This window comes from Penicillium canariense, assembly GCF_028826845.1.
Source record: "Penicillium canariense strain IBT 26290 chromosome Unknown utg000004l_segment0_segment0, whole genome shotgun sequence".
Taxonomy (NCBI): Eukaryota; Fungi; Ascomycota; class Eurotiomycetes; order Eurotiales; family Aspergillaceae; genus Penicillium; species Penicillium canariense.
Genome location: NW_026622731.1, coordinates 2,761,882 through 2,787,715, shown reverse-complemented (window position 1 = coordinate 2,787,715; position 25,834 = coordinate 2,761,882). Strand labels below are relative to the sequence as shown.

Sequence of the window (25,834 nt, the reverse complement as noted above, 5' to 3'; positions counted from 1 at the left end):
TATCTTGCAGAGTGACTCCCTCACAAGTCCATATCGTCATCGTCCCAGCCAAGCTGCTCATAGATGGATTTTGTCTGTGCTTTCTCCGGTGTGACCGGCACAACAGCGGCGCTCTTAACTGGCGATCCCACGACTGCAGTGGAGGGGGGTGCTCGGGGGATGTTGGGAGCGAGAGGGGGCACAGATCTGGGCGCGAAGATAGGGTTAGGGGCGTGCTGCTTGGGAGGGGTTTCTGTGATCATGGAGGACCGGGCAGCTTCAGGGGATATGCTAAGATGCGGTGACGAGTCGGGGGCAAAGAGGATGTTCGTGTGGCGAGAGGAGACCGGGGTGGTTGGAGCCACGGGTTGGGAGGTTTGATCGATAGGATTGAGGCGTGGTGCTGGGAGGCTAGGTACTCGGAATAGGCCTTTGCCTTTGCTGGAAAACATAGGAGGTCGATGGGCTAGGTCTGTGTTTCGGCTGTCGGGGAACAACTTGAGTGGAGGTCGGGACGGGGTCTCTTGCAGGGAGGGCAGTTCGGTTGGTTGGGTTTGCGGGTCGCGTTGCCGCTTCCTCGAAGCGCGTTGGGAATCAAAGGGTGTTGAATCGGGCCCAGAGAATGAGATAGCTCGGCGAGACGATGAGGGAACCATGACTGGAGACTCTGCGAGGGAGTGGTAGTCCATCTCGCCAGCAAAAGACCGTGAGGTGGCGAGACTGCGAGGTAATGGAGGTAATCCGACCACTGCATCCTTCTTGCGGTTCCCACGGGGCGTGGCCATGACCTGCACACCCTGGCCAAGGGGGTTGCGGACAGGGTTCTTCGGCTTCCGTGAGCTCCCTCCGCCTGCGGACATTCGCTTCACAGCATCCTCAGCAATGTCCTGTGCAACAACTTCTCGGTTTGGCTTGCGAAGGGTCTGGATGGCGGCATCGAGCTCCTTCTTTTGATCAGCTAGAAGCTGCACCTTGCGCAGTTTGGTCTCGTGTTGTCTCGCTGCAGCATTAAGATCGACCTCACGGTTTTCCACTCGTTTAACCTGGATGCCACCTCGGACACTACCCCCCATGACTGTGGGCAGCAAAGGTTCCAAAGAGTCGTGCTTAGTATCATGCTGTGTGGGAGCGGTCTTTGACCGGCTGAGTGACGGATGGCGAACCTGAGACGCAGCAACTTTTTCGTCCGTCAATACGCGCTGCAGCGAGCGCCGGGGCTTTTGCACTAGAAGCTCTCGCTTGACTTCAGAGCCTGGCTCTGGGCGACGTGACTTGCTCGACAACTGGGACTTCTTGGTAGCGGGGGAGATGCCACCGGACACCCCAAATTTGCGGGTAATCATCTTGCACTTGTCGGGAAGTCGTGATGCATAGAACGGGATGATGACTTCAGTGCAGAAGTCACGCACCGCGTCACTCCCAACTTTCTTCCCGGACATATGGCCATCATTAAAGAATGAAGCCTTCGCCGAGTCAGAAACAGTAGATTCCTCCATACTTACAGCATGCCAGATGCAAAGCCGATCCAGGTGCAGTTCGAGAAGAACGTTGAGATCTTGGGGTTTCTTAGTCCTCTTTTTTGGTGTATCTTGCACTTCGCTAGTCGGATTATCATGGTTCGGGTTGGTCTTATTGTCAAGAATAGTCGACTCTAAAGCCATCACCTCCAGGATGAGGAGGATCTGCAGTTGCGTCTCGCGTAGTCGAAGGTCGGAAATATGCTTTTTTGTCTCCGCCTCGCGCGAGCCCTCCTGTGTAGAATACTCTGCCAGACTCCGGTCTTTCCACCACTTGCACACGAATTCGTCCTCTTCAGGGTAAAGGCCATTCTTGCCCAATTTCTTCTTCTTGCTCTTGCGCTTTTTCGCCGGGGGGGCCTCGTTGTCGGAGACAGCGAGTACCGCTTCGCGAACAGAGGCGGGTAGGGACTCGCGGTACTTGAGATCCATCTTCTTTGCGGCCAAAATGGCCTCACGGTAGAAGTCGATGAGCTCGGGGCCAGAAGCTTGGGAAGCAGTACGGCAACGCGTCAATGGACCCTTGGCAAAATAGGCCAGAGATGTCTGAGGGTATCAAGTCAGAAGCAAGGCCGCAGCAATAGATGAGCAGTGAGCTCACCTTGGAAATATAAAGAGCCTGCAGATAATGCTCTCGCATCCCGTTGAGCAGCTCTTCTGGAGATTGTTTCAGATCCGGGGAACCATCAACATCCATAGCGTCCGCAGCGCCAGAGACCTGAGAATCGCCAAGTCCGACTGAAATTTCCAGCTGAGAGTTATCTCCATCGGTAGCCGGTGCGAGCGATTGGCCCCGATGTTCCAGTACACCCACGAACGACGGCTGTTCTGATGCATTATCGTTGCCTGACGAGCCGAATACAACATTCACCTGTAGCCCAGCCGCAAAGTCCTCACCCAGGCCCAAGTCAGAAGGGGGTTCCTCGATCTGCGCAGCCTGCCACCAGTTCAGGGAGTCCGGAGCCGTGCATGCGTTATCTTCAGCATCGATATCCATAACCGACCCTTGCCATCCCTTGACAGCGACGACGACATCGCCTTCATGCACACACTGGGCAAGCCTCGACAGCGAGTATATCCCCTGCTTAACTCTCTCGACGACATAAAGCCCTCTATTAGCAGCCAACCGGGCAGCCAGCACCGTCGGCTCGACACAAGGCCGCAGATCCGTCTCGAGGGCGGGGATGTGGGCGACGAACAGTCCACCAGGCTGCGCATCGGACCGCGACCAAGACGCGTCTTCGAGCCATGACAGCGGGAGCCGGGATCGAGGAAGTAGAGAGATCGGCTCGAGGACTAGCGGTTCATCTGATAGTGACGCAGCATGGGCCTAGGCAAGCCGGCCATGAGCGGTTAGCTAGGGGGTTCTTCCCAACTTAATTGCGTACTCTGCAACCCACTCACTCTAATAACAATGGAAGTTGTAGCAAGCTGGCCAGCAGCGTTGTCGGTCCCGACCTTGCGCTTCTTCGCCGGCGGTTGGGCCGCCTCGCGCAGTCTGTTCACCGCGGACGAACTGAGGGGATCCAGGGCGCTGGGGTTCGTGCGCGAGGTCATGGTCGCGTTTAATAGGTCGTGTACATCGTGTCGTGGCCGGAATCAAGTTCGAAGAGAAAGCAGCAAAGAAATGCAGCAACTGAACCCGCAATCAAGAAAACGCTATGCAATTGCCCATTTGGAAAGTGATGGTGGGTGGAGCGCGAGTCTTTTTAAGTGCTTGGCGATTCTGGCGTCACGCGTCGAGGCCCACGCGCTTCCGTCCCCGCTTTTGCAGCCCCAAGTCCGACATGTACAGAGTAGGGGAGTAAGGAACATCACTGCGTTCTACATGTACAAGAATAATTATAGTAAAGGACAATCAGTGAATTTACTGAAAGTGGTATAAGTATTATTTCTATTTGCTAATGTTTAGATTAGCAGCAGACCCACGGGCCAGAAGTGAAGTCTCTGAATGTTGAAAAAAAAGCAACAGGACTCCCTCCGACCCGCACTCCCCGGACTCCGAGGGTCGATCCTGCACGCAGGATCAATCATACTCGGAAGTAAGTCACTCGGGAGCTGGTCGAGTGGTGAAGGTGGAATGGTTGTTGAAGACTTCGCTCCGCAAAAAAACGCCAAAAGCATCCCGTTCCCAGCCGATGGAATAGTGGTATCATGTTGAATTTTGTCTTCGCCGAAAGGCCCGTCTTTGGGCGACCATGCAGAATAATGAAACAAGAAAGAGAAAAGATTGGTTTCCGATTGCAGAAACCAAGCTTTTTGAAAAAAAAAAAGATTTTTGGAGGTTTTATGTCTATGCACGTGCCTTGAGTTGTTGAAAACAAAGCATACTCATCACAGTCGTCACAACGTCTCCGGGGTCACCGGACGCAGAAAGCCGTTTAGAGCTTGAGGGTCTTGGGCTTCTCCCAGGAGAAGTCCTGGTTGGTGAAGTGGCCGTTCTTGGCGGTCTGGGCATAGATGGGCTTGGCCAGGTCAAGGTCCTTGACGATCACACCGGGGCGGAGATCGAAGTTGTTGCGGATGATCTGGACCAGCTCATCGGAGGACTTGGTAGAGGTACCGTAGGTCTCGACGAAGATGGACAGGGGCTCAGCGACACCGATGGCGTACGAGAGCTGAACGAGGGCACGGCGAGCCAGGCCGGCGTTGACCAGGGACTTGGCGATCCAGCGCGCAACGTAGGCGGCCGAGCGGTCGACCTTGGAGTAGTCCTTGCCGGAGAAAGCACCACCACCGTGAGCACCCCAGCCACCGTAGGTGTCAACGATGATCTTACGGCCGGTCAGACCGGCGTCACCCTGAGGACCACCAATGACGAAGCGGCCAGAGGGCTGCATGTGGTAAACAGTGCGGTCATCGAGCAGGTTGGCGGGGATGACCTTGCGGACGATCTTCTCCTTGAGGACATTGCGGAGCTCCTCAGTGGAGACATCGTCGCTGTGCTGGGCAGAGATGACGACAGTGTCGACGCGCAGGGGCTTGACGGCACCGTTGTCGTGGGCGTACTCAATGGTCACCTGAGTCTTGGTGTCCGGGAGCAACCAGGGGATGGAGCCGTCGTTACGGGCGGCCTTCATGGCAGCGTTGAGCTTGTGAGAGAGCAGGATGGTGAGGGGGAGCAGCTCAGGGGTCTCGTCGGTGGCATAGCCGAACATGATACCCTGGTCACCGGCACCGAGCTTCTCCAGAGCCTCGTCGTAGTGGAGACCCTGGGCGATATCGGGGGACTGCTGCTCAATGGCAACAAGAACGTTGCAGGTCTTGTAGTCGAAGCCCTTCTCGGAAGCATCGTAGCCGATGTCCTTGATAGCGCCACGGATGACCTTCTGGTAGTCCAGCTGGGCCTTGGTGGTAATCTCACCGAAGACCATGATCATACCTGTAGGAATGCATGTCAGATTTGGGGACATTTTTGGGGGAGTGAGACGGATCCTCCGATGGGATCAGAAGAGGTAAAAACCTACCGGTCTTGGTGGCAGTCTCGCAAGCGACCTTGGAGAGGGGGTCCTCAGCAAGGCAGGCATCGAGAATGGCATCGGAAACCTGGTCGCTATCGGAAGGGGGAGGTTAGATCTGGAAGGAGCGAATTGAGGTTTTTCCTTCAGGGGCAAAAAAACTCACGCAATCTTATCGGGGTGGCCCTCACCGACGGACTCGGAGGTGAAAAGGAAGGTGCCAGGTTGCGAACCGTTTGCAAGGGAACCCATTGTGACGGATTGTGTGACTTGGGAGAGTCTGAAGGGAGTAAAAAAAGGGGAATGAGGAATGAAAGAAGAGGATGAGAGAGGGAAAGGGAAAGGAGGGAAGGAAAGAGAAGAAGAGGGGAAAATATGGTGGGGTTTTTCTCAGCGGCCAGTGGCTGAGTACATGGCGGGTACGAGACTCGCCAGTGGAAGAGTGGTGGTGCACGTGGGTACCGCGCAAGTTCCGGCCAGCAGCCGTCGAACTCTGCCACCTTTCGCTGTCTGCACCCGTTCTGCACCATCGTGGGGCCAGCCGGTCCCTCACCGCCCTGCGTCTGTCAGCCCCCCGATGGCGCCATCCGTCGATCTGCCGGGCGGTGATAGCCGGCAGAGATCAGCCCCTCCGGCAAGTGCAAAATCTCGCTACCGAGCGGCCGATAAGCTGATACGAAGCTCCGGTGATATTTTCCTAAGCTCATCTAAGCTCATCACCATCATTGATACCTAGCCACCACTGCCACCATGTCCAAGTTCGGTGTCCTGGTTATGGGCCCTGCGGGAGCAGGCAAAACTACCTTCAGCAACGCTCTCATCCAGCATCTGCAAAGTACCCGCCGCAGCTGCTTCTACGTCAATCTCGATCCTGCCGCCGAGAACTTCGCCTACGCACCAGACCTCGACATCCGCGAGCTGATCACCCTGGAAGATGTCATGGAAGAGCTGGGGCTGGGTCCTAATGGCGGTCTGATCTATTGCTTTGAATTCCTCCTTCAAAACCTTGAGTTCCTGTCCGAGGCACTCGATCCACTGAGTGAGGAATACCTTATTATTTTCGACATGCCCGGACAGATCGAGCTCTACACACACATCCCTCTCCTCCCATCATTAACGCAGTTCCTTTCGCGGCAAGGACCATTGAACATCAATCTCTGTGCCGCCTACCTCCTCGAAAGTACATTCGTCGTCGACAAAGCCAAGTTTTTCGCCGGCACCCTCAGCGCCATGTCTGCCATGCTTATGCTGGAGATTCCGCACGTGAACATTCTCAGTAAGATGGATCAGGTGCGAGACATGGTGACCCGCCGGGAATTGAGGCGTTTTGCCAATGTGGATGTCCAACTGCTACAAAATGACGAGGAAGATGTGGCAGCCAGCGCCAACCCCATGGCGACGGAAGCTTTGATGAGCGGTGGCTCCTTCAAGCAGCTCAACCGGGCGGTGGCACAACTGATCGATGACTTCAGCATGGTCTCGTTCCTCCAGCTGGACGTTCAAGACGAGGACAGCGTCGCGGGGATCTTGAGCCATATCGATGATGCCATCCAGTACCACGAAGCTCAAGAGCCGAGAGAGCCCAAAGACGAGCAGGAGGTGAACTACGAAGAATAAATCCTCGATGCTGGAATTATTGCAGCACTTTGAGCTGTGCCAAGCACAATACCCACGACAGAAACCCTCGACACGACACCGCCCCGGCTCATGAATGCGCATACTCAGTATACTTGCATCGCGACTAGTCCGAGATCCCTCGTCCTCGTTCCGACCTACGCCTGCATTCACTTGAATAAAGTTTCTCTCGACTTACCCACTACCAAGGCGTGGTGTGAGTTCCGGTTTCTGGAGACAAAATTCCGGTCTACAAATATGAAACACTGTCCTCGATCATGGCTGTGGGGCCGATTGTATGGGTGACAACGTCCCACCACCCATACCACTGGAGTTTGATTCCACGCCAGCCTTCCGTTTTCCCGGGGACGCCCCAAAAAAGCCCGATAAGAACAAAACACCTAATCCATAGACTCCAATAATCAATCCCTCATGACTGATGACATGTGCAGAGCCCGAGAATCCCAAGTCCCACCCCGCTAGGCACCCAAAGCAGAGTAGAAGTAGAAGTAGTGACACACACACACACACACACACACACACACACAACACGATCCATGCCCGCACTATACCCCCGCGGCAATGGCAAGGAAACGAGAATCTAAACCGCCGCTGTCCATTCCATCCCCATACAGAGCTGCCTGCACCAGCAGCAGCTTCGCCTAGCCCCAGCCAGCGCCCCAACCACCCCGGCCTACTTTCGCGCCCTGCGATCCCGCAGCCGCATCTTTCGACTGCTGGACAAAGCCCTCAACAAACCCCCAAATCTTCCCTAAATCGCCCACGGCATTCTCAAGGCCTACCCGGTAAACATGCAACCCAAGCACGATCAGCGTGCCCCAGAAGATGAACCGGACCATCATGCGCACCCACCACATTATCATGCGGCGCAGGTAGTCGAGGAGTATCAGGGAGACCAGCATGGTACCGGCGAGGACCAAGATGGTGATGAAGTCGGGCATGCCGGATGAGCCTGCGGTGGAGGCGAGGACGTTCGACAGCGGGGTTATGAGGTATGGATCGACATAGGCGGTGCGGATGTTGGATAGCTGGGACGTCAGCTGTGATTGTACCGTGGAGCGGAGAAATGAGATTGTTGGGTTGTTCAGGACGGTTTGGAGGTTTTCTGGAGCGCGATTAGCGAGGGGTTGAGGTTGAGGTTGAGATTGAGATTGAGGTTGAAGGATAAAGGATGAAGGATAAAGGATAGGAGGGAGGTCATCGGGATACCTGGGAGGTGGTCCATAGCTGAGGCGGAAGTGAGAGGTAGGGCGTAGAGGGATTTGTGGCGGGTAGAAAGGCTGGTTTGGCGCTGGCACAGCTAGATATGGCGCTGTCGATGCGGTCTCGGAAGGACAAAGCAGACCTTTGTTTGCGACAGCTGTGCTAGTGTGGTTGCGGTGGCACCGTTCTGGATAGCGGAGAACAAATGGTTCGGGCAGGGTCTGGGAGGAAATAAGAAAATTCAGGACCAGACTGAGACGTATATTAGCAATGCGACAGCAGGCCCGTTGGAAGTTTTGACACCGTTGCTGTTGCGGAGATAACCACGGGGATGGTGCAAAACAAACAAACTCTCCCAAGGGTCTCAAATGAGGCGGCCCACGGCTAAGCCAGCGAGTTCTACAAAGCCTACAGGAAATGGACAGAAAGGGATAGTGGAACCACGAATAATATAAGCCTTGCCAATGAGGCAAGTACTGTACAATCGATTATATACGAACGGAACAAAGAGGGGGTCTGTATATACACGAGTGAGCGGGCGACGAAACACACCCGATCTCGCCAAGTTTACAACCGTCGCTCCCAGCTGGTCTGCGCGACGCCACGCACACAACATAAAAACGAGCAAAACCATCACGATCCAAAAGAAGAAGAAAAAAAGTCTCAAGCACGTGAAAACGCCGAGGACCCATAACTCCCAGACACCCGGGATCTTCGACCACCGAGCCGGAGGTGAGTCCTGATGCAGATGCAGATGTGGTATAGGTATAGAAAGCGCCAAAGTGACAAGAATAATGATGAATAAACCAAAGATGAAAGCGCGAGATTCCTTGTTAAATGTTCAAAACGTAGCCCATCACATTAGGGACCGGAGAGTATCCCTCTCGGCCTGAATGTCCGCCTGCAGGCGGCGGGTCTGACGGAGGGCGTCGTCCCTGTCAGAAAACGGGTTAGCCTGGCTGGCGCCCGAAACACGATGCATCTCGTAGCCGAGCCGGGATGAGATCAAAACCATCGCGCACAATAATCTAAGAAAACTTACCTGTCAGATTGCAGCTGGGCCACATCAACCTGCGCGCGGTTCATCCGTCCCACCACTTCTTCCATCTCCATGTCTGCTTCGCGGAGGGCGCGCTCCAGCGCCTTGACGTGCTTCTCCAAGTCTTCGGCCCGGATAACGTCGGCCAGTGGGACGCCGTCACCACTGGTGGTCTTGTCCAGACGCGGGGAGCGGCTGGTGAAGGGTGCGTTCGGTGGTCGTGGGGAGATGGCCACTGGTGCGCGAGCACCGTTCTTCATCCGCATCAGCTGGGCGCTGTGGCTCTCCTTCAGCAGGCGGATTTCGTCCTCGTGTTTGCCCATTTCCTCTTCGGAGTGGTTCTGGGCGACGAGGAGGTTGTCTTCGAGCTCCTTCATCCGGTTTTGAAGAATGTTGATGCGCTGGACGGAAATTTGCTGATCACGCTCACCCTTGTCGATGGCGGTTGCCAGACGGCCCCGGAGGGAGCTGTTGACCTGCAGTTGCTGGTGAACGTGGCTGGCAAGTTCGTCGGCCCGAATGATGGACGCCTCAAGATCGGCGGACTGGCCGCTGGCCTCGAGTCGTTGCCGGTCTGCCTGGAGCTGCTGGAAGGCAGACTCTAGAGAGGAGGAGGTTGCCATCACCTCCGCAAAGCTTTCCTGATCCGCCTCCAGCCATTCGGGCACGGGGGTATCATGCTCCTGGAGAAGCACCCGCAGGGAGCTAGTCTCCTGCTCAGCGCGGTCCAAATCCATCTTGAGACCCGCCAGGTTCTTCTCGCACTGCCACTTGCTATCCAGCGCATCCTCAGCGCGCAAGCGGAGGTGGTTCACTTCGTCTCGCAGGCCACGAACCTCCCGCTCATAGCCCAGTTTTTGTGGAGAGCCCGATTCCTGGGCGCGCGCAAGCTCGATCTCTAGAATGCGAGCGCGCTTCTCAAATTCGCGAGCCTGGAATGCGTGGCGGTCAAGGAGGCTTTTTAATGCACGGTGAAGGGCATCGCGCTGGGCCTCGATATCCTTGACCTTGTCAAACAGCGACTCACGGCTCTCCCGGTCCTTACTACCAGATATCGAGTTGGAACGAGACAGGGAACCCGACCGCGCCAGACCGCTAGGAGGCTTCCGGGCGACCGAGTTGGACCGTGACAGACCAAACGCCGAATTGCGCTTTCCTTGCACACCGTCCTCTTCGGCAATCGAGGCAAATCGTCCGCCTTGCAGTTGTGCTAATGAGGCGTTCTCGATCTTTAGGGCCTCGATCTCCTCGATCAAGCGCTGCATCTCTGCCGGCGGTGCCTTTCCTTCCCGGAGCACGTCACGCTCATTCCGCAACTGTTCCAGTTCCACGCGCATCGCGGTCAGTAAATCTTCAAAATTATCTTTGGATTGGCGTTCCTCGAGCAATTTCCGCCGCGTGTTCTCCAAAGCGGTTTCCAACTCTTTCGTCTTAGATGAAAGATCCGACAAATCAGTTCGATCACGTCGAAGCTACCAGAGTCCAGGTCAGTAAACACCCCGACACAAATCCAAATGACCCAAGTCGTAACTTCTTACCTGCTGAACCTGATTCTCCAGAATTTGAACATGCGATTCAGACGCGGTCCGCTGCATCCGCTCTTCCTGGAGCTTCTGCGAGAGCTCGACCTTCAATTGCGCACGTTCCTGCTCCGCTGCCCGACGGATCTTCTCAATGTCTTCCTGCCGGTCCGGGGCATATCGAATCGAGCTGGTGCCCGAGTCGGAGAAATAGTCACTCGTCCGCCGGTTAACCTCGGGTCCTTCTGATTGCAGACGCTCAATCAGGTCCTCCAGTTCCATTTCCCGGCGAATCGACCCCGCCAATTCGGAGCTGATCTCGCGCAATTCATTCTCCAAGTCGGCCAGCTTGGCCGCATACATGGTGTCGTGAGCACTCAGGGTGCCTAATGACGGGGTTCGTGCCGGAGGGCCAAAGCCAGGGGCCTTGGTGTCGTAGGGAGAGGAAGGCTTCATGGGGACGTTGGCTAGGGGGGGCATGGGGGAGGGCATTGGGGATCGACCGCCGTCGGAGATCTCGGTGCTTGAGGATTCCGCGCCGGGGGAAGTGGTGGTGGCTGCTTTCCAGCCAAAAAAGGAGCTGATCTTGTTTCCCGGTGTCTTCGGTTGTCTGGGGTCCGCATTCCCCATGGACATGGACCGGGGGTCTACATCAATTTGCAGAGGTGGTGGCCGGTGCATGGGTGGGTGCAAGGCCATGCTCGTTGCGCGCCGTTGGGTAGGGGGCGGCGAGTTGAGGATCGGAATGAAAGGCTCGCTCACTAAACGACTATGAAGGGGGGTTCCGAAGCCGGTTCCATTCGTGAACTGGTGCTCGTAATCTTCGTAAAAAAAGTCGGCGCTTTCGTCGTCGTCCTCGTCGTCGTCGTCCTCGACCACGGATCTGAGGAAGGCGGCAGTGGGCGCGGTATCTATACGGAGGGGTATCGCGGGATGCCGGCCACGGGAGTATCTGGGGAATCGCCAAGTGGGTAAGCGATGATGGGTCTTCCAGGTCTGGGGGAAGCGTGCGAGCATGTGGTGGCCATGTCGCCAGACACGAAACACGCTATGACAGGCCGGCTCTTTGTCACAAAGAAGCGGAGTCACCAAACACCAAGGCCTGGTCGATCAGGGGTGGGGGGGTTGTGCAGGGGACGGGTGATGGAGTGGAACGGGCTTGACCGCGGCGTCGCATACCTATTGGGGTGCTTCGGTGATATAAAGGAGTCGTCTCCCACCAACGAAGGGGATAGAGGTCTGGCGGCAGGAGTGGGAATGGGAGTGGGTTTATGCTCAATTGAAAGGGGAGAAGAGGGGAGGACAGGGTCGGCGATCACTGGACTGGCATGCTGTGACGGCAGCGGGACAGGCTTTCGGCGCGCTGGTGCTGGTTCCTGTGCCGGTGTTTGATCGTGGCCTGAGACGGGGACAGGGTCGGGGACCGGGTCGTGGTCGTGGTCGTGGTCGTGGTCGTGGTCGTGGTCGTGGTCGTGGTCTTGGACGTGTGACGAGGGGGGTGGGGAGTATAGCGAGTAGTCCAGGCTGGAGCTCGTCGAGTAGCGACTAGTCGGGGTATCAGGAGTCGAAGTGATAGTCGCGGTCGTGGCCGGAGGAGGAGAAGTCACAGTCGCAGTCGTAGTCATCCTAGTCGTGGTCTCTGCAGGCCGAGAAGCGGGACAGCCGCCTGGAAGAGGAGGAGACGCCATGAGACCACCCTAGTGAGTATCAAAAAATAGCCATCGATCGACAGGCCGATACACACGGGAGGAACAAGAATGCGGATTGGACCAGGGGGATCAGGGGATTAGGGGCGCCAGAGGGCTCAAAGGGGAAAGGATTGAGTTCGTGGTGAGACTATCAGGGACAATCATGAGAGAGCAAGAATTCATAGGGAAAAAAATGGAGCCAAAAAAAAAAAAAAGGAGAAGCTCATCCAAGAGGAGACTGGGGCGGTTAGCGGGCTGTCCAGCCCGTGGCCAGCCCGGACGTCTCCTGGTCTCCTCCAGGGGAGCGAAGCAGTTAGCGCCCTTCACGGACGGAGGTGGAGCCCCCTGAGGGATGGGGCCGCATGGGCGGGATGCATATGATTGGCACTGCATACAATCTGCGCGCTGATAGCGGTTTGCCAAGGTACGCTCTGGCCGTGATCGACACTTGCCAGCCGACGAACGTGAAGAGGTTGGTCTACCCCCTCGGAGTAGACAGATACGTCGTCCGGTCCTTTCCCCCATGATCTCTCATGATCTTTCATGATCTCTCAGGGTCTCTCATGATCTCTGTTGATCTCTGTCAAAACCCCTTCTGACGAGAGCGTGCCGAAGTTCCAGGCCAGATGAAAATAGAAACTGGATTCAATAGTCGTAGCCGCCCGCAACCCCCTTGAGTGGTGGATCGGGAGAGGTTGGGTCCGACCCGCGCTAGCTGGTGAGGGGGCGCTCGATTTCAGGGGTAGCGGCCGGTCGCTGCCAAGTACCGCGCTGGTATTCGCGGCGCGCGAGGATACGCGTTTCCGTGCCAAAAGCTACCTGGCAGCGACCTTCCCGAGACACCTGCCGCAGCCCCAAGGTTCCTGGGCCAAAGCAAGGCTGGTCGCCAATTGAACATCGATATCCTATGAAGAAGTATGGAGTTGTTGCCAGTTGTGAGGAGAACCATAGCGCACCCCTCACCCTCATCCACTGTAATGATGAACGGTCTGCATTGGGCCTCAGGACATGATAGACCGAGACCCCATCACGGAGGCTCTACGTCGCCAGACACTGACATACTGAGGCATAAGCCCCCCCCCCCCCCACCAGACATTAATTAGGGGGTGTCTCCGTTTTTCTTGTGCTGCCCATCCACTTCCTGGGCCTCCGATCGATATCGTGGATCGCCAGTTCAACCTCCCCGAGTGGAGCAAGATCCTGCCCCCTTTTTTTCCCGAAAGAGTTGCGCGCAGGAGTTGCTCTCTTCGGCCCATGCATTACAGGCCCTTAGCCCCTCCTCCACCTCCGCCCAGCTCCTTCGCGCCGCTCCTGGTAGAGAACGTGCTCATGTCCTGCAGGCTAACCGTAGCGCAGTAGTGCGACGGTCACCATCCAATCACCCCGGCAGTGCCGGCATCCTGGGGCGGGCACTCGGGCCAGCGCCTGGCCGGCATGTACTTCTTCAATGGGCATGGTGGCCGCTCTCTGTCCCTGTGTGATCATATCACCTCCATCTGGCCAATCTGGTTGCGCAACGAGTTCTTAGCCCGGGCCTCGCTGTTCGAAGCGCTGAACCCTTCGCGACAACAGCTGAACATGGCTGACTCCCCGGGAAATGCTGTTCTCTAGTTCCCTTGTCCGCCTGGTTCATAGGTGCGCATCTTCTGAGGTGATCACCCCCTGGCCACAAATCACCGACCCAAGACTCGGTCAAAACCCCCCAACCCCCCAAGCTTCCACCCACTGGGCCCAGGGATGGTCCACCTGGGCTGGGCCCAGAACCCAGAGTTCCCACCTGAGTACTCAGCATCTGACGACAACCTCCTTTGAGACATGGGGTACATGAATAGCCGGTCTCGGGAGCTGCATCGAACCGGACCCGTAGTACGTAGTACGAGGCAGCCAGGTCGTGTGCTCGGCCGCCACGCTTCGAGTCTGGGCCGGTCGAACACACCTTTTCGTTTCGCGTGTTGGTATTTTCGTTTCTTTTTTTCCTTCTCAGAGGCAGACCTGATCCGTGCGAGATCCACACTGGCCTGACAGGCCGTTCACGTCTCGGCGTCGTCCCCTCCGAAGGGTCGACTCGACCGTACGAGACCGGTCGCACAGCTCCACCACACGTCGCGTTTGAAGAATAAATAGGTTGTTACTGGATGACGTCCGGTGGCTTGCTCTATTGTTACACCATGAGTATCTATTGACGCCTACTCTTCACTCGGAACCGGCGCAGGGCTGCTAATGAGGGGGGAACAGATGTGCCAGGGCCCACCTGAGATATTTATATATCTCGCGGCCGGCCAAGCTGGGGACAATCATTCCGGAGAGGTGACGGACATGACGGTGTTCGGTTCACGGTGGATCTCCCGAATGACACGTACAATCCCCTCCGGCAGACCTTAAGGTCCTGAACAGCAGCCAAAGGGAAGCGTTCGTTAACAGGGTTCAAGAACACTACGGCATCGCCGAAGCCTCCCAGAGCATTATTAAACAATGAATGATATTAACCTTATATATTGAGAGCTGATAATCGACAATATAGGAGCCTGCTGCCCTCCACTACGGAAGCGATGGGTAAGGTATCTCGGCCACGATTAACTAAGAGGAAAAGGAAAGCAACAGAAACGGGAATAGCTCAGCGTGCTTTCAGCAGCTTTGACTGAGCGACAAAGTAGCCGCCTGCGATGGCGAGAAGACCAGCTGCCCCAGCAAGAAGCGAAGCATTGCTAAAGTAAAGTTCCTCATGAACTCGCCCTAACTGGGTAGTTTTCTTGCGTGTAAGAAGGTCTCTACCCGAGCCTTCGGCAATATAATCCCCCCAGTGGACCTTTGCCAGCTCGTGCTGGTAATCGAGGACAGTGCCAGACCAGTTGTTGGTGATGACTCCGTCATCCCTCTTGTACCAACTGTGACACTTGGGGTCTGCGAAGCTACTCTCCCGCAGGAGGGCTTGGATTCGGTCGTTGTACTCTTTGAGCACCTCGGGTGTTGGCTTGAGGGTCAGGGTCTTTCCCAGCTGTCGAGAACGAATGACCTCGCCCACCAAGGCGTTCAAGTACCGCGACTGTGCTTCGATCATCAGGATGATAGAATTGTGGCCTACTTTCAAATTAGTATCACTAGCGATGACCATCTGCAAGGAGCGTTTACTGACCAAGGTTCGTGTTGGGTCCATAGAACATGCCGAAATTGGGCAAGTCCTCCACCGTGACCCCATAGCAGGCCTTGGCTCCATCCTTCCAGATATCCGCGAGGGGCCGACCGTGAGCACCATAGACTTGAATCGGATACATGAAGTCCACTGTTTTGAAGCCCGTGGCCAGCACAATGAAATCATATTCCTCCTCGCCGGCCCCGTCGATCTCAATTCCTTTCTTTGTGATGCGACTGATACGCCTTGTCTCCAGGTCAACATTGTCACGGGCTAAAGCAGGATAATAGTCGTCGGATATAATGGTTCTCTTGCACCCCGGCGCATAGTCGGGAGTTAATGTTTCCCAAAGCTCGGGTTTGTTGGGCAATTGGCTCTTGAGCATACCTGTGCACCAATCTCGAATCATCTGTGCATACTCCGAGTCATCATCGAAGACGGCAGTGTGGAAACCCTCACGGAATTCCATTTGCATCGCCCGTTTGCGCCAGCGAATAGGTGGGATGTAGGTTAATAACGCCTTGGTAAAAGCGGATATGGGAGCGTCAAGGCGAGGGATCAACCAATTTGGAGTTCGCTGGAAAACCGTCAGATGAGAAGCCTGCGGTGCAATTTCCGGAATAATCTGGGCGGCCGTTGCTCCTGTAGTATGGGTCAGATCTGCTTTTTAAATCTTGTAAATCGTCTTGACGGAAGCTGGTACCATTTCCAATGACTGCGATCTTCTTCCCTTTGAGATCATAACTCCAGTCCCACCGGGCAGAATGCATCAGCTTCCCCTGGAAATCATCGAGGCCCGGGATATCGGGGGTCCGCGGCATGTTGAGTTGGCCGACGGCGGAGATGAGAAAGTCAGTGGTGATAACATACGAGGGCGCGAACTCGCTGTCCTTCTGTCCCGTCAGGTTGACGCTGACTTTCCATTTGGATTCGCTATCATCCCAGCGGGCTTCTTCTACGGCCGAGTTGAATCGAATATGTTTGTAGAGTCCCCATTTCTCTGCGATCCCGACAAGGTATGCCTTTCACCGAGAACATTTCATGTAAGCTTCAATCTTGGTCGAGCATGTAGGTCAGGGTAGGTTCAGGGTAATGGCTGCTTACATAGAGCTCCTCTTGACCAGGATACTCTCGGGACCAGTTTGGGTTCTGCTCGAAGGAGTAACTGTACAGGGAACTCCAGACTGGATCTCATTAGCAATCTTCTCAGCCGTCGTGTTTGAAAGGGACAATGAACATACCATCGCAGCAACAGCCGGGGTATTTGTTGTCGTTCCACGTTCCACCAATATTGCTACTCTTCTCCAGGATGATGAAGTTGCGACAGTTGTTTCGTTTGATGAGATCAATTGCCATGTTCATGCCTTTGCGCAGGGTCGGTTAGTTCGAGACGCACCCTTTCCGTCCCAGGGCACTTCTGATCAACTCACCGGATATGCCGGCTCCAATAATGACTACCGTTGCATTGGTGAAGTCTTTGTTTCCCACCGGAAGACGCGTGCTATACGTTGTTGCCATTTTGGCTCTGGGGGAGGAGGACTTCGTGATTTCTGGGCTGCAAGTATGTTGTTGGCTGTGAAGAATGTTGTTGGCTGTACGATGGGTGGCATTTACAGATACACCGCAGCAGATATTTATATTTAACTATGCTGGGTATAACCGAGGCCCCTCTTTTGTAAAAATGCAATGGGGGTTTGGCTACCTGCGCCTAGACGTGGCAGTAGCATCATACATGGATATTCAGAACCGCCTAGTCAACCCAGAACGGACCGTCCCCTTCACCTACATGGAATGAAAAACATACTGTACTCAGACTCCGTAAGAGCTTACGAACTTACAAAGATACCTGATCAATTTGTATGATATACTACGAAACCGCTTAAGATGCCAAGCGAGGGTCGCCCCGGATTCGGCAATCCGGAGGGGGAAAGTGCGGGGAACCTGGAGGTTCCGAACGCCGAGGTGTGTGAACTGTACAAAGGAGGAGCTTGTCTCTTTTAATTCGTTGCTTCTGCGGGGAAGTCGGTGAGCATGTACCTTGTATCATGGCAACTCGATTCCCTCTCTTTCTGCGGTTTGCAGAATGTACTGTTTGACCTGATGGTGGAGAAGACAAACTGTTAGAGACGCTGGCGAGACCCCCTGAGCGGGGAAGAGCCCCGAAAACTCACCTTATCATCCGGGACCAGCTCAATAGCCAGCCGTCCATCGCCATCGCGCTTTTCTGCTTCCGCACCGGACTTTAACAGCAGGATCGCAGCATCGCCGTGGCCCTCTGAGATGGCATGATGCAAGGCCGTTAGTCCATCGTTATCCGTCGCATTGACGGGACTCTTGCCTTCCTCCAACAGCATCTTGATAATAGGAACAGACCCCACCGCTGCCGCTCGGTGCAGAGGTAATTGGCCACGGATGTCTTTTACCCGGGCGCTACATTTATGCGCGAGCAAGCTCCGGACTGTAGAAATGTTGGATTTGGAGCTCGCAAAGTGCAGAGCGTTCTATAGACCGTTAATCGTGATTCGGATTGCTGTCATGTATTCGAGGACGCCACTGACCTGACCGGAATTGCTCTTGACGCTAACGTCGGAGCCTCGGCGTAGGAGCAAATCGATGATTTTATCACCTTCCGCGTCCTTGAGGCTGGCAGCAATCATGAGCGGAGTCCAACCAGACCCATCCTATGTTTGGCATGTTAATTACCCAAGGCAGCAACGCCTTGTAGCTCCTGAAACTACTCACTTCAACATCAGGATCGAAATGCGTGCTGGCGACCAGCATTTCCACAATAGGTAGCCGATTGTAGGCCACTGCCCAATGGATGGGAAGACGATCATCGTCATCCTTGGCAAACGCAGACTTCGGGTTGGCCTGGTGAACTTATTAGTAGTTTGCATTGTGTGGCCTGGGAGCTACATGGAAGAGCCAGCATTCGTTGGGCTGCACAGTGTGGGTTCTGCGGGGCAGCTCGAAGCTCTACAGATGGCGATCACTCACGTTAAGAAGGGATTCGGCAAGCTGAACTGTCGCATACTGTCAGTCAAGATTCAGAAAATCTATTCTTGGCTTAAACATACCATTACCCTCACGGGCAGCCTCGTGCAGAGGGAACTTGGCGTTCTGGTTGGAATCCATGACGATGGTAAATTGGAAGGTAAACGATCAGAGCTGCGATACAAGGTGAATGACGGTGGACACCTGATGGCGGACGCCTCAGGCATCAAAGCTGGCCAACTTCCGCCCAGCAGAAGATTCACATCCGCATTCACCACACCTTTAACTCCACCCGTCCAAGTCGCCGTCTCACTTATTGGAGCTGATCACCAGTATTCCTCGGATATACTGAGCTCCGTGCGAAACACAAATCTGTATTGCGATCTGCCGGAGGGTTTCACCGCGCACACGACTTCTGAGGCTTTTGAGCCTCCGCGCGTTGACTTCTTTCGCGACGCTCCTACCTCTCTCAATCGCGACCGGTCCTTTCTCAGCAACCTCAGTCCTGTCATCTGAATGGATTACCTACCATCCCAATCGGCCGATGAGGCGGTGCGCACCTCGGCGAAACGCACCGCCGACCTCTTCGGCACAGAATACTTTATGGTCACACCATCGACCCTGGCAGACGGCGGCTCGATTGGCGTGTCCTACCGGAGGAAAGCAGAATACCAAGATGTGAAAGAGTTGCCGCCAGCACTGGCAGAGAAGCAAGCCAAGACTGCCACAGGACGCGCAAAACGGCCCAAGATCCAGCCCGCCCAGTCGCAGGCTTCTGGGGATGGCAGCGGCGCGTCCATGGCTCTTGTCAAGAGGCCCGCGGGTGCAGGTGCTGGTGCTGCTGGTGGCAAGGACCAGCCTCAGAGTTTGATTCAGAGACCTTCCGCGACGAAGCAGCAACGGCCAGACTGGCACGCGCCGTGGAAGTTGATGCGTGTGATCTCGGGACATTTGGGCTGGGTGCGAGCTTTGGCGGTCGAGCCGAACAATCAGTGGTTCGCTAGTGGTGCCGGTGACCGGACAATTAAGATCTGGAATATGGCGACGGGCGCGTTGCGGCTTACCTTGACGGGTCACATTTCGACTGTGCGCGGTCTGGCGGTGTCACCCCGGCATCCGTACCTCTTCTCATGCGGTGAGGACAAGATGGTCAAGTGCTGGGATTTGGAGACGAATAAGGTCATCCGCCATTACCACGGCCATCTCAGCGGCGTGTACACTTTGGCTCTGCACCCTCGCCTCGACCTGCTGGTTACCGGTGGTCGTGATGGTGTATGCCGTGTATGGGATATGCGTACACGAAGCAACGTTCACGTTCTTTCTGGACACAAGGGTACCGTCGCCGATATCAAGTGCCAGGAAGCTGACCCACAGGTCATCTCCGGTTCCCTGGACGCCACGGTGCGGCTGTGGGATTTGGCAGCTGGCAAGTCCATGGGTGTTCTGACGCACCACAAGAAGGGTGTTCGTGCCCTTGCCACTCACCCAAGCGAGTTTACTTTCGCCAGTGCCAGTACCGGTAGCATTAAGCAGTGGAAGTGCCCAGAGGGTGACTTTATGCAGAACTTCGACGGCCAGAATGCCATCATCAACACTCTTGCCATCAACGACGAGAACGTCATGTTCTCGGGAGGCGATAACGGCTCAATGTCGTTCTGGGACTGGAAGACCGGTTACCAGTTCCAGTCTACTGACACCATGGCCCAGCCTGGCTCCCTGGAAGCCGAAGCGGGTATCATGGCCTCCACCTTCGATCGGACTGGTCTCCGTCTCATTACGGGTGAGGCTGATAAGACTATCAAGATCTGGAAGGAGGATGAGGAGGCTACGCCTGAGACTCACCCTGTTACCTGGGCTCCTACCCTTGGCAGACAGCGGTACTAGAGTTTGTTTCTTCAGGCTATCTGTTCTATGTCGTTAATACCCTTCTTGTCTGCTCCATCTTTCATATTACGGCACCGTGTGGAGTTCCAGGTGGTTTTATGTGCTTGCCCTGCATTTCTGAGTTTAGGGCACTGGGAAACATCATTTCTGGAAAAAGGTCTCATGTTTCAAAAGATGAATCATGGTCTGTACAAGTACTACTCTATATAAAACTCCAATTGAGTGCTGTCCTCAGCTCCTTCTCTCATCCAGTACTAGGCAAAAAAGAGAGCTACGGGATGCAGAAACTAGAGTACTCAAAGGGTATCATATGCCATGCGAACTACCTACTGTGTAGCTTGTCAAAAATCGTTGTACAGAATGCAGAACTGAAACTCCAAGAATGCATATCAAGCCAACAGTGCATCAGAAAAAAGGGTCACTGATCAATACCCATCCCGAAGCCCTTGGCCTCCACATCCTCACGGAATGCGAGCTTCACATCCTCTGGCGCAACACGAAGCCGAATCTTGCCGCTTCTGTCTCCACGAGTAGGAATCGTAGAGCCACCCATCACAATCTTCGTGCCTGAACCCTGTTCCAAAGCCAATACCCCGGAGTTCATGAGCTCCATGGCAGCGAAGCCTAGAGCTCGCACCCTTGATGCGGCACCACCGCCAAGTAGGGAGTCTTTGACACCTGCTCCAGCTGCACCGGCGACGGCGACGGCTGCATCAGCGATGCGTCGTGCCTCATCTAGAACATCGCCGAAGGTGGACTCGGTGATTCCGGTACGATGCACACGTGCCAGGAGGGCAGCGAGGAAAAGTTTTCCAGAAAGCGGCAGGCAGCGCAGGGATTGCTGGAGTGGTGTGGAAGTGGCTTCCTGGATCGCTTGTTTGATAGTTGCAATGGTGACACGGCCGGGCTGACCCTTGCCTGAAGCAGGTTTCGGGGCCGGTGGATCAGCTGCTCCCTTGTCTGTGAGCGCTTTGTTGCGCCTAGCAGGAGTTTTGCTCGGGGTTAGAGGTATCTCATCCATGGCATCGTTGTCGACTGAGGCGGAATTGGCAGCTTCTTCGAAAGCTTGCTCGGCGATTTCAACGGCACGACGACAGATATCTAGGGCGCGTCGTGCATCACCGCTGACGGCGGCAACTTTACGACTGGCGAACTGGATAGCGTCTGAGTCGACGATGTTGCCAGGGACATTTGCTAGACGTGTGCTGATGATCTCCATCAAGTCCGTGTGTCGGTAACCGGGAAATGTGATGCGAGTGAGACCGAGACGACTGGAGATCTTGTTGCTCAGGGTTCGTTCAGGCAGATCCATTGTATTGGCAACAGCCAAGACGATAAGACGTGAATGGCGAAGGGCAGGCCAATTGAAGAAGTTGTACATCACTGACTGGTTTTTGGTGACTAGTTGATCCAATTCGTCCATGAGGACCACGCAAGAGACTCTGCGGGGTGATGGATTGGAGAACTCTTGTTCCAGCAGGTCGAGAGCGTGAGAAGGGGAGACTCTGTCGCCCTTCAATGCCTCCCAAAGTAAAGAGTACGATTGATGAGGATCAGTTACTTTCATGCCGTTGATCTCCACAAAGATGAAATCATCCATCTCTTCTGCGAGAACAGCGCCATTGAGCTGGGCCACCACCTCCCGCACAGTTGCGGTTTTGCCGGTACCTGGAGTACCTGAGATATAGATGCATGCGCCAGTTCCCTCCATAATAGCGGCACTGAGATGACTGTAGACGGTATTGAACTCGGTCTTTCGACAGGGGAGGGATTCTGGGACGGCTGAGACGTGCAGCAAAGTACGTGCTTGCCGGTAGGGCGAGGCGAAATGGGACGGCTCAAGAACGCGAGTGCCCAGCGGGGTGAATTCGAGAGGTTTCTTCACCACAATCCTGAGTTCTCCGTTAGTTCATGGGTACTCTGGAATGGGCATGGCTGTGCCTGCATACCGTTTGTTCGATGGTGTCGTAAAGGCCTTCTTGCGCTGTGATTTAGGGGTTGTATTGGTTGCGGCCATTCTCTGTCGTTTTCTTGGGGTCGTCGGTGCCGCGCTCTCGTTCTTGGTGTCGATATACTGTACAATCCGGTTAGATTATCATGTCAAACGGGTTCATTTTTGGTTTCAATCTGGCGTATCGCTCACGTCGTCGTCAGCCGCCTTCCTCTTCCGCGCGGCTTTCAGGCCGTCCTTCACAAGGCAGATGAGTTGATGAATGTTGCCGTTCCCGTAGACTTGCTCCCAGTTGAACTCCTCGGTGTATCGCCCTTGCACCTGGTTGACGCCTCGTCGGCAAACAATGCACTTGTTGAACTCGGCAAGTTCTGCTTTATCCTTGGGTGGCGTGCCGTCCGGGTATTTGGCGTAGAAGGCGTCCTTCGACATCACGGTGGCCTTGCCATTGACAGATGTGAGTGGGTTCACGTTAAAGTCCGCTGTGAGATACTGCTCGTTTGGCAGTGCATCCGTTCTCCGCTTGTTCCGCGTTGACAGGAACTCGTCTGGCGATGCAAACCACATGATGTTGGCCGACTTGATCACCCCTCCTTCCACGTCCTCATCTTCCTCCTCGCGGAACTCTGTGATAATCCCGACCCAGTCCTTGCCATGCTCTGGGGACTTGAGGAGCACGGCATCGCCCAATCGGCACTCGAAAGGACCCATCCGCGCGCCCACAATGGCCGGGCCTTTCTTCGCAGGGCGAGAGGCGCGCCGGCGACAGGGTTTTTCTGGACTTGCATTGGGTGTCCCCGTATCTTCTTTGATCTCAGGTTCTTCTGTGGCATAAATCCAGTCCCAAGGATGGTCCTCGTCGCCCAATTCATCGTCCGAGTCCTCGTGCACCAGGGCTCCCTTCGTCATCCATTGCTCGGCGCGCTTTCGCACATTGCGACGTCTCTGGGTATCCTCGTCACTCGAGTGGTCTGTATTGGCGTCCATTGGATTTAAGAGTCCGGACGGGATAGTCAAGTGGACTGGGGAGTCGAAACCGACGGGAGCTTTGCAGAGAAACGAAATCGCGTTGGAGGTACGCGTTGTCCACTTTACGCCCCTTCGGGTTTAGCGCACTAGCACCACACCTGCCAATCAGATCGTCGAAGTGGATCCCAGACCATAGATCCTACAGTACGGAGCATAGAACATCGATAGCACCTTTAGACACTGCACAAAGCATAGTCACTCTATATTAAAGTTTCAATCCTCCTACGGAAGGTACTGCCTGAATTGAGGCAGAAACTGGACACCGGAACGGGCCCTGGCTCCGTAGGTTGATTGCCTGATTTCAGCCATATTGCCTTCCCCCCAGAACCGGGTCTCTTTCAAGGAAGTAATCTGTCTTTCTTTTCTTCTACGCAAAAATTCTGAAATATTGATCTTTCAACCTCAACCCAGAAATCTTCTGTGCGTCTCCGAGGCTCCCACCCACACGTTGAGAATTTTCTTTTTCACCGTACTTGAGACTCTGTTGATTTCGCTCCCTTCCCACTGCGTTTCCCTTTTTTCTCATCTTTATCACCCCAATCTGCTAGATGTTCGTAGTTCCATAACCAAGCCATTTCAGTTCACCATCCATTGAAAGCCATCTTCTATGCACCACGGATGTTTTGAATCCTGTCACCAACCTGCCTCTTCCAATTGCTTCCGCACCGCCAGGTCTCAAGGCTACATATAGTGACCGAGTTATATAACTAGCCATGGATCCGTGAGCTTCTTATAATCTGGTACAGCTGCATGAGGAAGTCATATACACTGATACCTTGATAGAGATCGCTTACAGCGCGAAGCCGCTCTCAGTATGCCAGCCTGCATTCCAAATATGTCTTTGCTTGATAGTCTACTACTTTCCCAGGGACTGACTTCCAATAACAGGCTGCTGGTATCTTCCAGGCTACGGCATTGAGCCTTATCTCGATACTCGCGAAGTGAGAAACGACTTGAATGTCAATAACTCACCCGACTCTGAAAATGATGCCTCAGAAAATCTCATCATATTCGAAAGTCGCTCTCTGTCCCTACAACTAATCGACTTGCAGACTCCTGCGCTTCAATTCAAGCCGTCTGCACATGAGTGTGTAGCTGAAGCTAAAGTTCCAGATATTCCCGGGACCCGTGAGGCGGACCTTTGTTCACATCCTCGGAGCATAAGGGGCCAAGGTTACCTACCGTGTCGCGCTAGTTTGCCACAACATACATACCTCACGACGCACTACTCTAGATTATCGGGACTCCGCTCCGCTGCAAAGAAAAATGGAGTGCTAATTTGGGACCTGACTGTATGGAAAGTTGACTACTTTGTTGAAGAACCATTATTAATTTTGAGAATTAGGCATTCTGCAGCTGAGTGACTACGATGTGTAAGGCCATACCTGCGCCTATTGCTAGCTATTGCTAACAAACATCTATGTCCACGCAGTTTGGCAGAACACCGCCGCACCCCAGACGGATGGAAACATTTGTTGACGTATCTCGTCGAAGTGGTGCCTTCATCAGGCCGCCGGTGGAGAGTGATAATGTATGCTGGACGTATTTTTCGGTAACAGAATTAACAAATATGGTGGTATATTTAATTCCTTTTCATTTTGTGACATTTCTAAGCCGTAGTCGCACTCATAAACTGCGTATACATGTTTATCCCGCAGCCGCACCAGCAGTCTGCGCGGGCACAGCTTCGCCGCTGAGCATCTTTTGACGAAGAACTGCGAATAATCAGTAAAAAGAACTTCAGGTTCATAAAGTAGTCTCAGAGGAAAACCTGTGGACACAGGAATACTCACCCTCCTCGGTAACTCGCAACTGCTGGCTCTTGCCCTGTACAATTTTCTCCAGCTCCTGCAGATTGGCCTCAAGGCCCTTCACCTTGTCGTCGTAGAAAGCGATCGCCTTCTCGGGAGTCTGCACCAAACAAAATATAAGCATTGGCCCATCTCCAAACATACATCTCCCCATTTTGCGCTTGCGTCCTCTTCCATACCTTCTCGACATAGAAACCAGTTCCAACATCAACAAGCACCTTCTTCCGATCTGTCAAACGGCCCTTGACATACAGCGAGCTGGTCAGAGGGACCAGAATCTCGTCGCGGCCATCCGTGCCCTTCTTTGCAGAGCCAGTCACGCCGTCGTTGATCGAGTTCACGCAATCCCGGAACCTGGCCTGCGCCGCGCGCAGCTTCGCGTGTGAGGTAGTCAGGTGTTCCAGCTCAGAGGTGAGGCGAGTCTGAAGGGATCGCAGTTGGGGGACGGAGAGAGAGGCGAGGTTGACTGTTGAACCCGCAAAGGAGAATTGTTAGCGGCCTGTTGGATTCGGGGGGCATAGGTGTTATTGCGGGACGCGGGCGTACCTGAGCCCGGGGGAGCTCCGCCGGAGGAGCTGTCTGAGGATGCCATTGTTGATTGTATGGTGGTGGAGGTTGGGAGGTTCGAGTTCCGCGGGTTTGATGTTAGAAGCTCACGCGCCCGGTCGTGGACTCTGCACGCATGCGATATGCGGGCGGAGGTGGGGTGGCAGCTCGAGAAAACTGCAGGGACGAGGGTTGTGGAAATAGTGCGGCTAGGCCATTCGCCCTTGTCCACAGAGTGAAATGGCGTATGCACACGCACCTCCACTCCGCCCGATCTTCAGAACTCCCGTTAGTCTCATTATACAGGGCTAATTATTCAATGATGCAGAGAAAGCTTGCAACAGATTTGGAGATGAAGTAAATCTAGTCACAGTACCTGTGATAGAAGGAATGAGTGGTAAATTCGCTATCTTACAATCGCTATGTCCGGTCTGCGCCTTTATCAATAGA

General features: G+C 54.6%; 10 protein-coding genes across 10 annotated transcripts; 2 read left to right on the top strand and 8 right to left on the bottom strand.

Moving 5' to 3' along the window:
- Positions 1-20: 20 nt before the first annotated feature.
- Positions 21-3,053, bottom strand: N7482_007327 (uncharacterized protein; the record flags this gene model as incomplete). Its single annotated transcript, XM_056689452.1, has 3 exons — positions 21-2,042; positions 2,098-2,826; positions 2,901-3,053. 3 exons carry the CDS (start codon positions 3,051-3,053, stop codon positions 21-23), a joined length of 2,904 nt encoding a protein of 967 aa, XP_056541881.1.
- Positions 3,054-3,877: 824 nt separating this feature from the next.
- Positions 3,878-5,206, bottom strand: N7482_007326 (S-adenosylmethionine synthetase; the record flags this gene model as incomplete). Its single annotated transcript, XM_056689451.1, has 3 exons — positions 3,878-4,878; positions 4,964-5,049; positions 5,121-5,206. The coding sequence occupies 3 exons, from the start codon at positions 5,204-5,206 to the stop codon at positions 3,878-3,880; spliced, it is 1,173 nt and encodes a 390-aa protein (XP_056541880.1).
- A 498-nt stretch (positions 5,207-5,704) lies between these two features.
- On the top strand, positions 5,705-6,571 carry N7482_007325 (putative signal sequence-binding GTPase GPN3; the record flags this gene model as incomplete). Its single annotated transcript, XM_056689450.1, has 1 exon — positions 5,705-6,571. One exon carries the CDS (start codon positions 5,705-5,707, stop codon positions 6,569-6,571), a length of 867 nt encoding a protein of 288 aa, XP_056541879.1.
- Positions 6,572-7,230: 659 nt separating this feature from the next.
- On the bottom strand, positions 7,231-7,814 carry N7482_007324 (Apq12 family protein; the record flags this gene model as incomplete). Its single annotated transcript, XM_056689449.1, has 2 exons — positions 7,231-7,694; positions 7,799-7,814. The coding sequence occupies 2 exons, from the start codon at positions 7,812-7,814 to the stop codon at positions 7,231-7,233; spliced, it is 480 nt and encodes a 159-aa protein (XP_056541878.1).
- Positions 7,815-8,648: 834 nt separating this feature from the next.
- On the bottom strand, positions 8,649-11,976 carry N7482_007323 (uncharacterized protein; the record flags this gene model as incomplete). The annotated part of the gene is given in 4 exon segments (XM_056689448.1): positions 8,649-8,820; positions 8,835-10,303; positions 10,370-11,303; positions 11,531-11,976. 4 exon segments carry the CDS (start codon positions 11,974-11,976, stop codon positions 8,649-8,651), a joined length of 3,021 nt encoding a protein of 1,006 aa, XP_056541877.1.
- Positions 11,977-14,653: 2,677 nt separating this feature from the next.
- On the bottom strand, positions 14,654-16,687 carry N7482_007322 (flavin-containing monooxygenase; the record flags this gene model as incomplete). Its single annotated transcript, XM_056689447.1, has 6 exons — positions 14,654-15,117; positions 15,173-15,811; positions 15,873-16,191; positions 16,274-16,353; positions 16,411-16,533; positions 16,600-16,687. 6 exons carry the CDS (start codon positions 16,685-16,687, stop codon positions 14,654-14,656), a joined length of 1,713 nt encoding a protein of 570 aa, XP_056541876.1.
- A 479-nt stretch (positions 16,688-17,166) lies between these two features.
- N7482_007321 (ankyrin repeat domain-containing protein) lies at positions 17,167-18,304 on the bottom strand (the record flags this gene model as incomplete). The annotated part of the gene is made up of 6 exons (XM_056689446.1): positions 17,167-17,286; positions 17,341-17,670; positions 17,728-17,850; positions 17,912-18,040; positions 18,167-18,192; positions 18,247-18,304. The coding sequence occupies 6 exons, from the start codon at positions 18,302-18,304 to the stop codon at positions 17,167-17,169; spliced, it is 786 nt and encodes a 261-aa protein (XP_056541875.1).
- Positions 18,305-18,679: 375 nt separating this feature from the next.
- Positions 18,680-20,047, top strand: N7482_007320 (WD40 repeat domain-containing protein; the record flags this gene model as incomplete). Its single annotated transcript, XM_056689445.1, has 1 exon — positions 18,680-20,047. One exon carries the CDS (start codon positions 18,680-18,682, stop codon positions 20,045-20,047), a length of 1,368 nt encoding a protein of 455 aa, XP_056541874.1.
- A 418-nt stretch (positions 20,048-20,465) lies between these two features.
- On the bottom strand, positions 20,466-22,985 carry N7482_007319 (origin recognition complex subunit 1; the record flags this gene model as incomplete). Its single annotated transcript, XM_056689444.1, has 3 exons — positions 20,466-21,939; positions 21,997-22,121; positions 22,191-22,985. The coding sequence occupies 3 exons, from the start codon at positions 22,983-22,985 to the stop codon at positions 20,466-20,468; spliced, it is 2,394 nt and encodes a 797-aa protein (XP_056541873.1).
- A 1,689-nt stretch (positions 22,986-24,674) lies between these two features.
- On the bottom strand, positions 24,675-25,430 carry N7482_007318 (prefoldin subunit 5; the record flags this gene model as incomplete). The annotated part of the gene is made up of 4 exons (XM_056689443.1): positions 24,675-24,742; positions 24,821-24,938; positions 25,018-25,304; positions 25,385-25,430. 4 exons carry the CDS (start codon positions 25,428-25,430, stop codon positions 24,675-24,677), a joined length of 519 nt encoding a protein of 172 aa, XP_056541872.1.
- Positions 25,431-25,834: the final 404 nt, after the last annotated feature.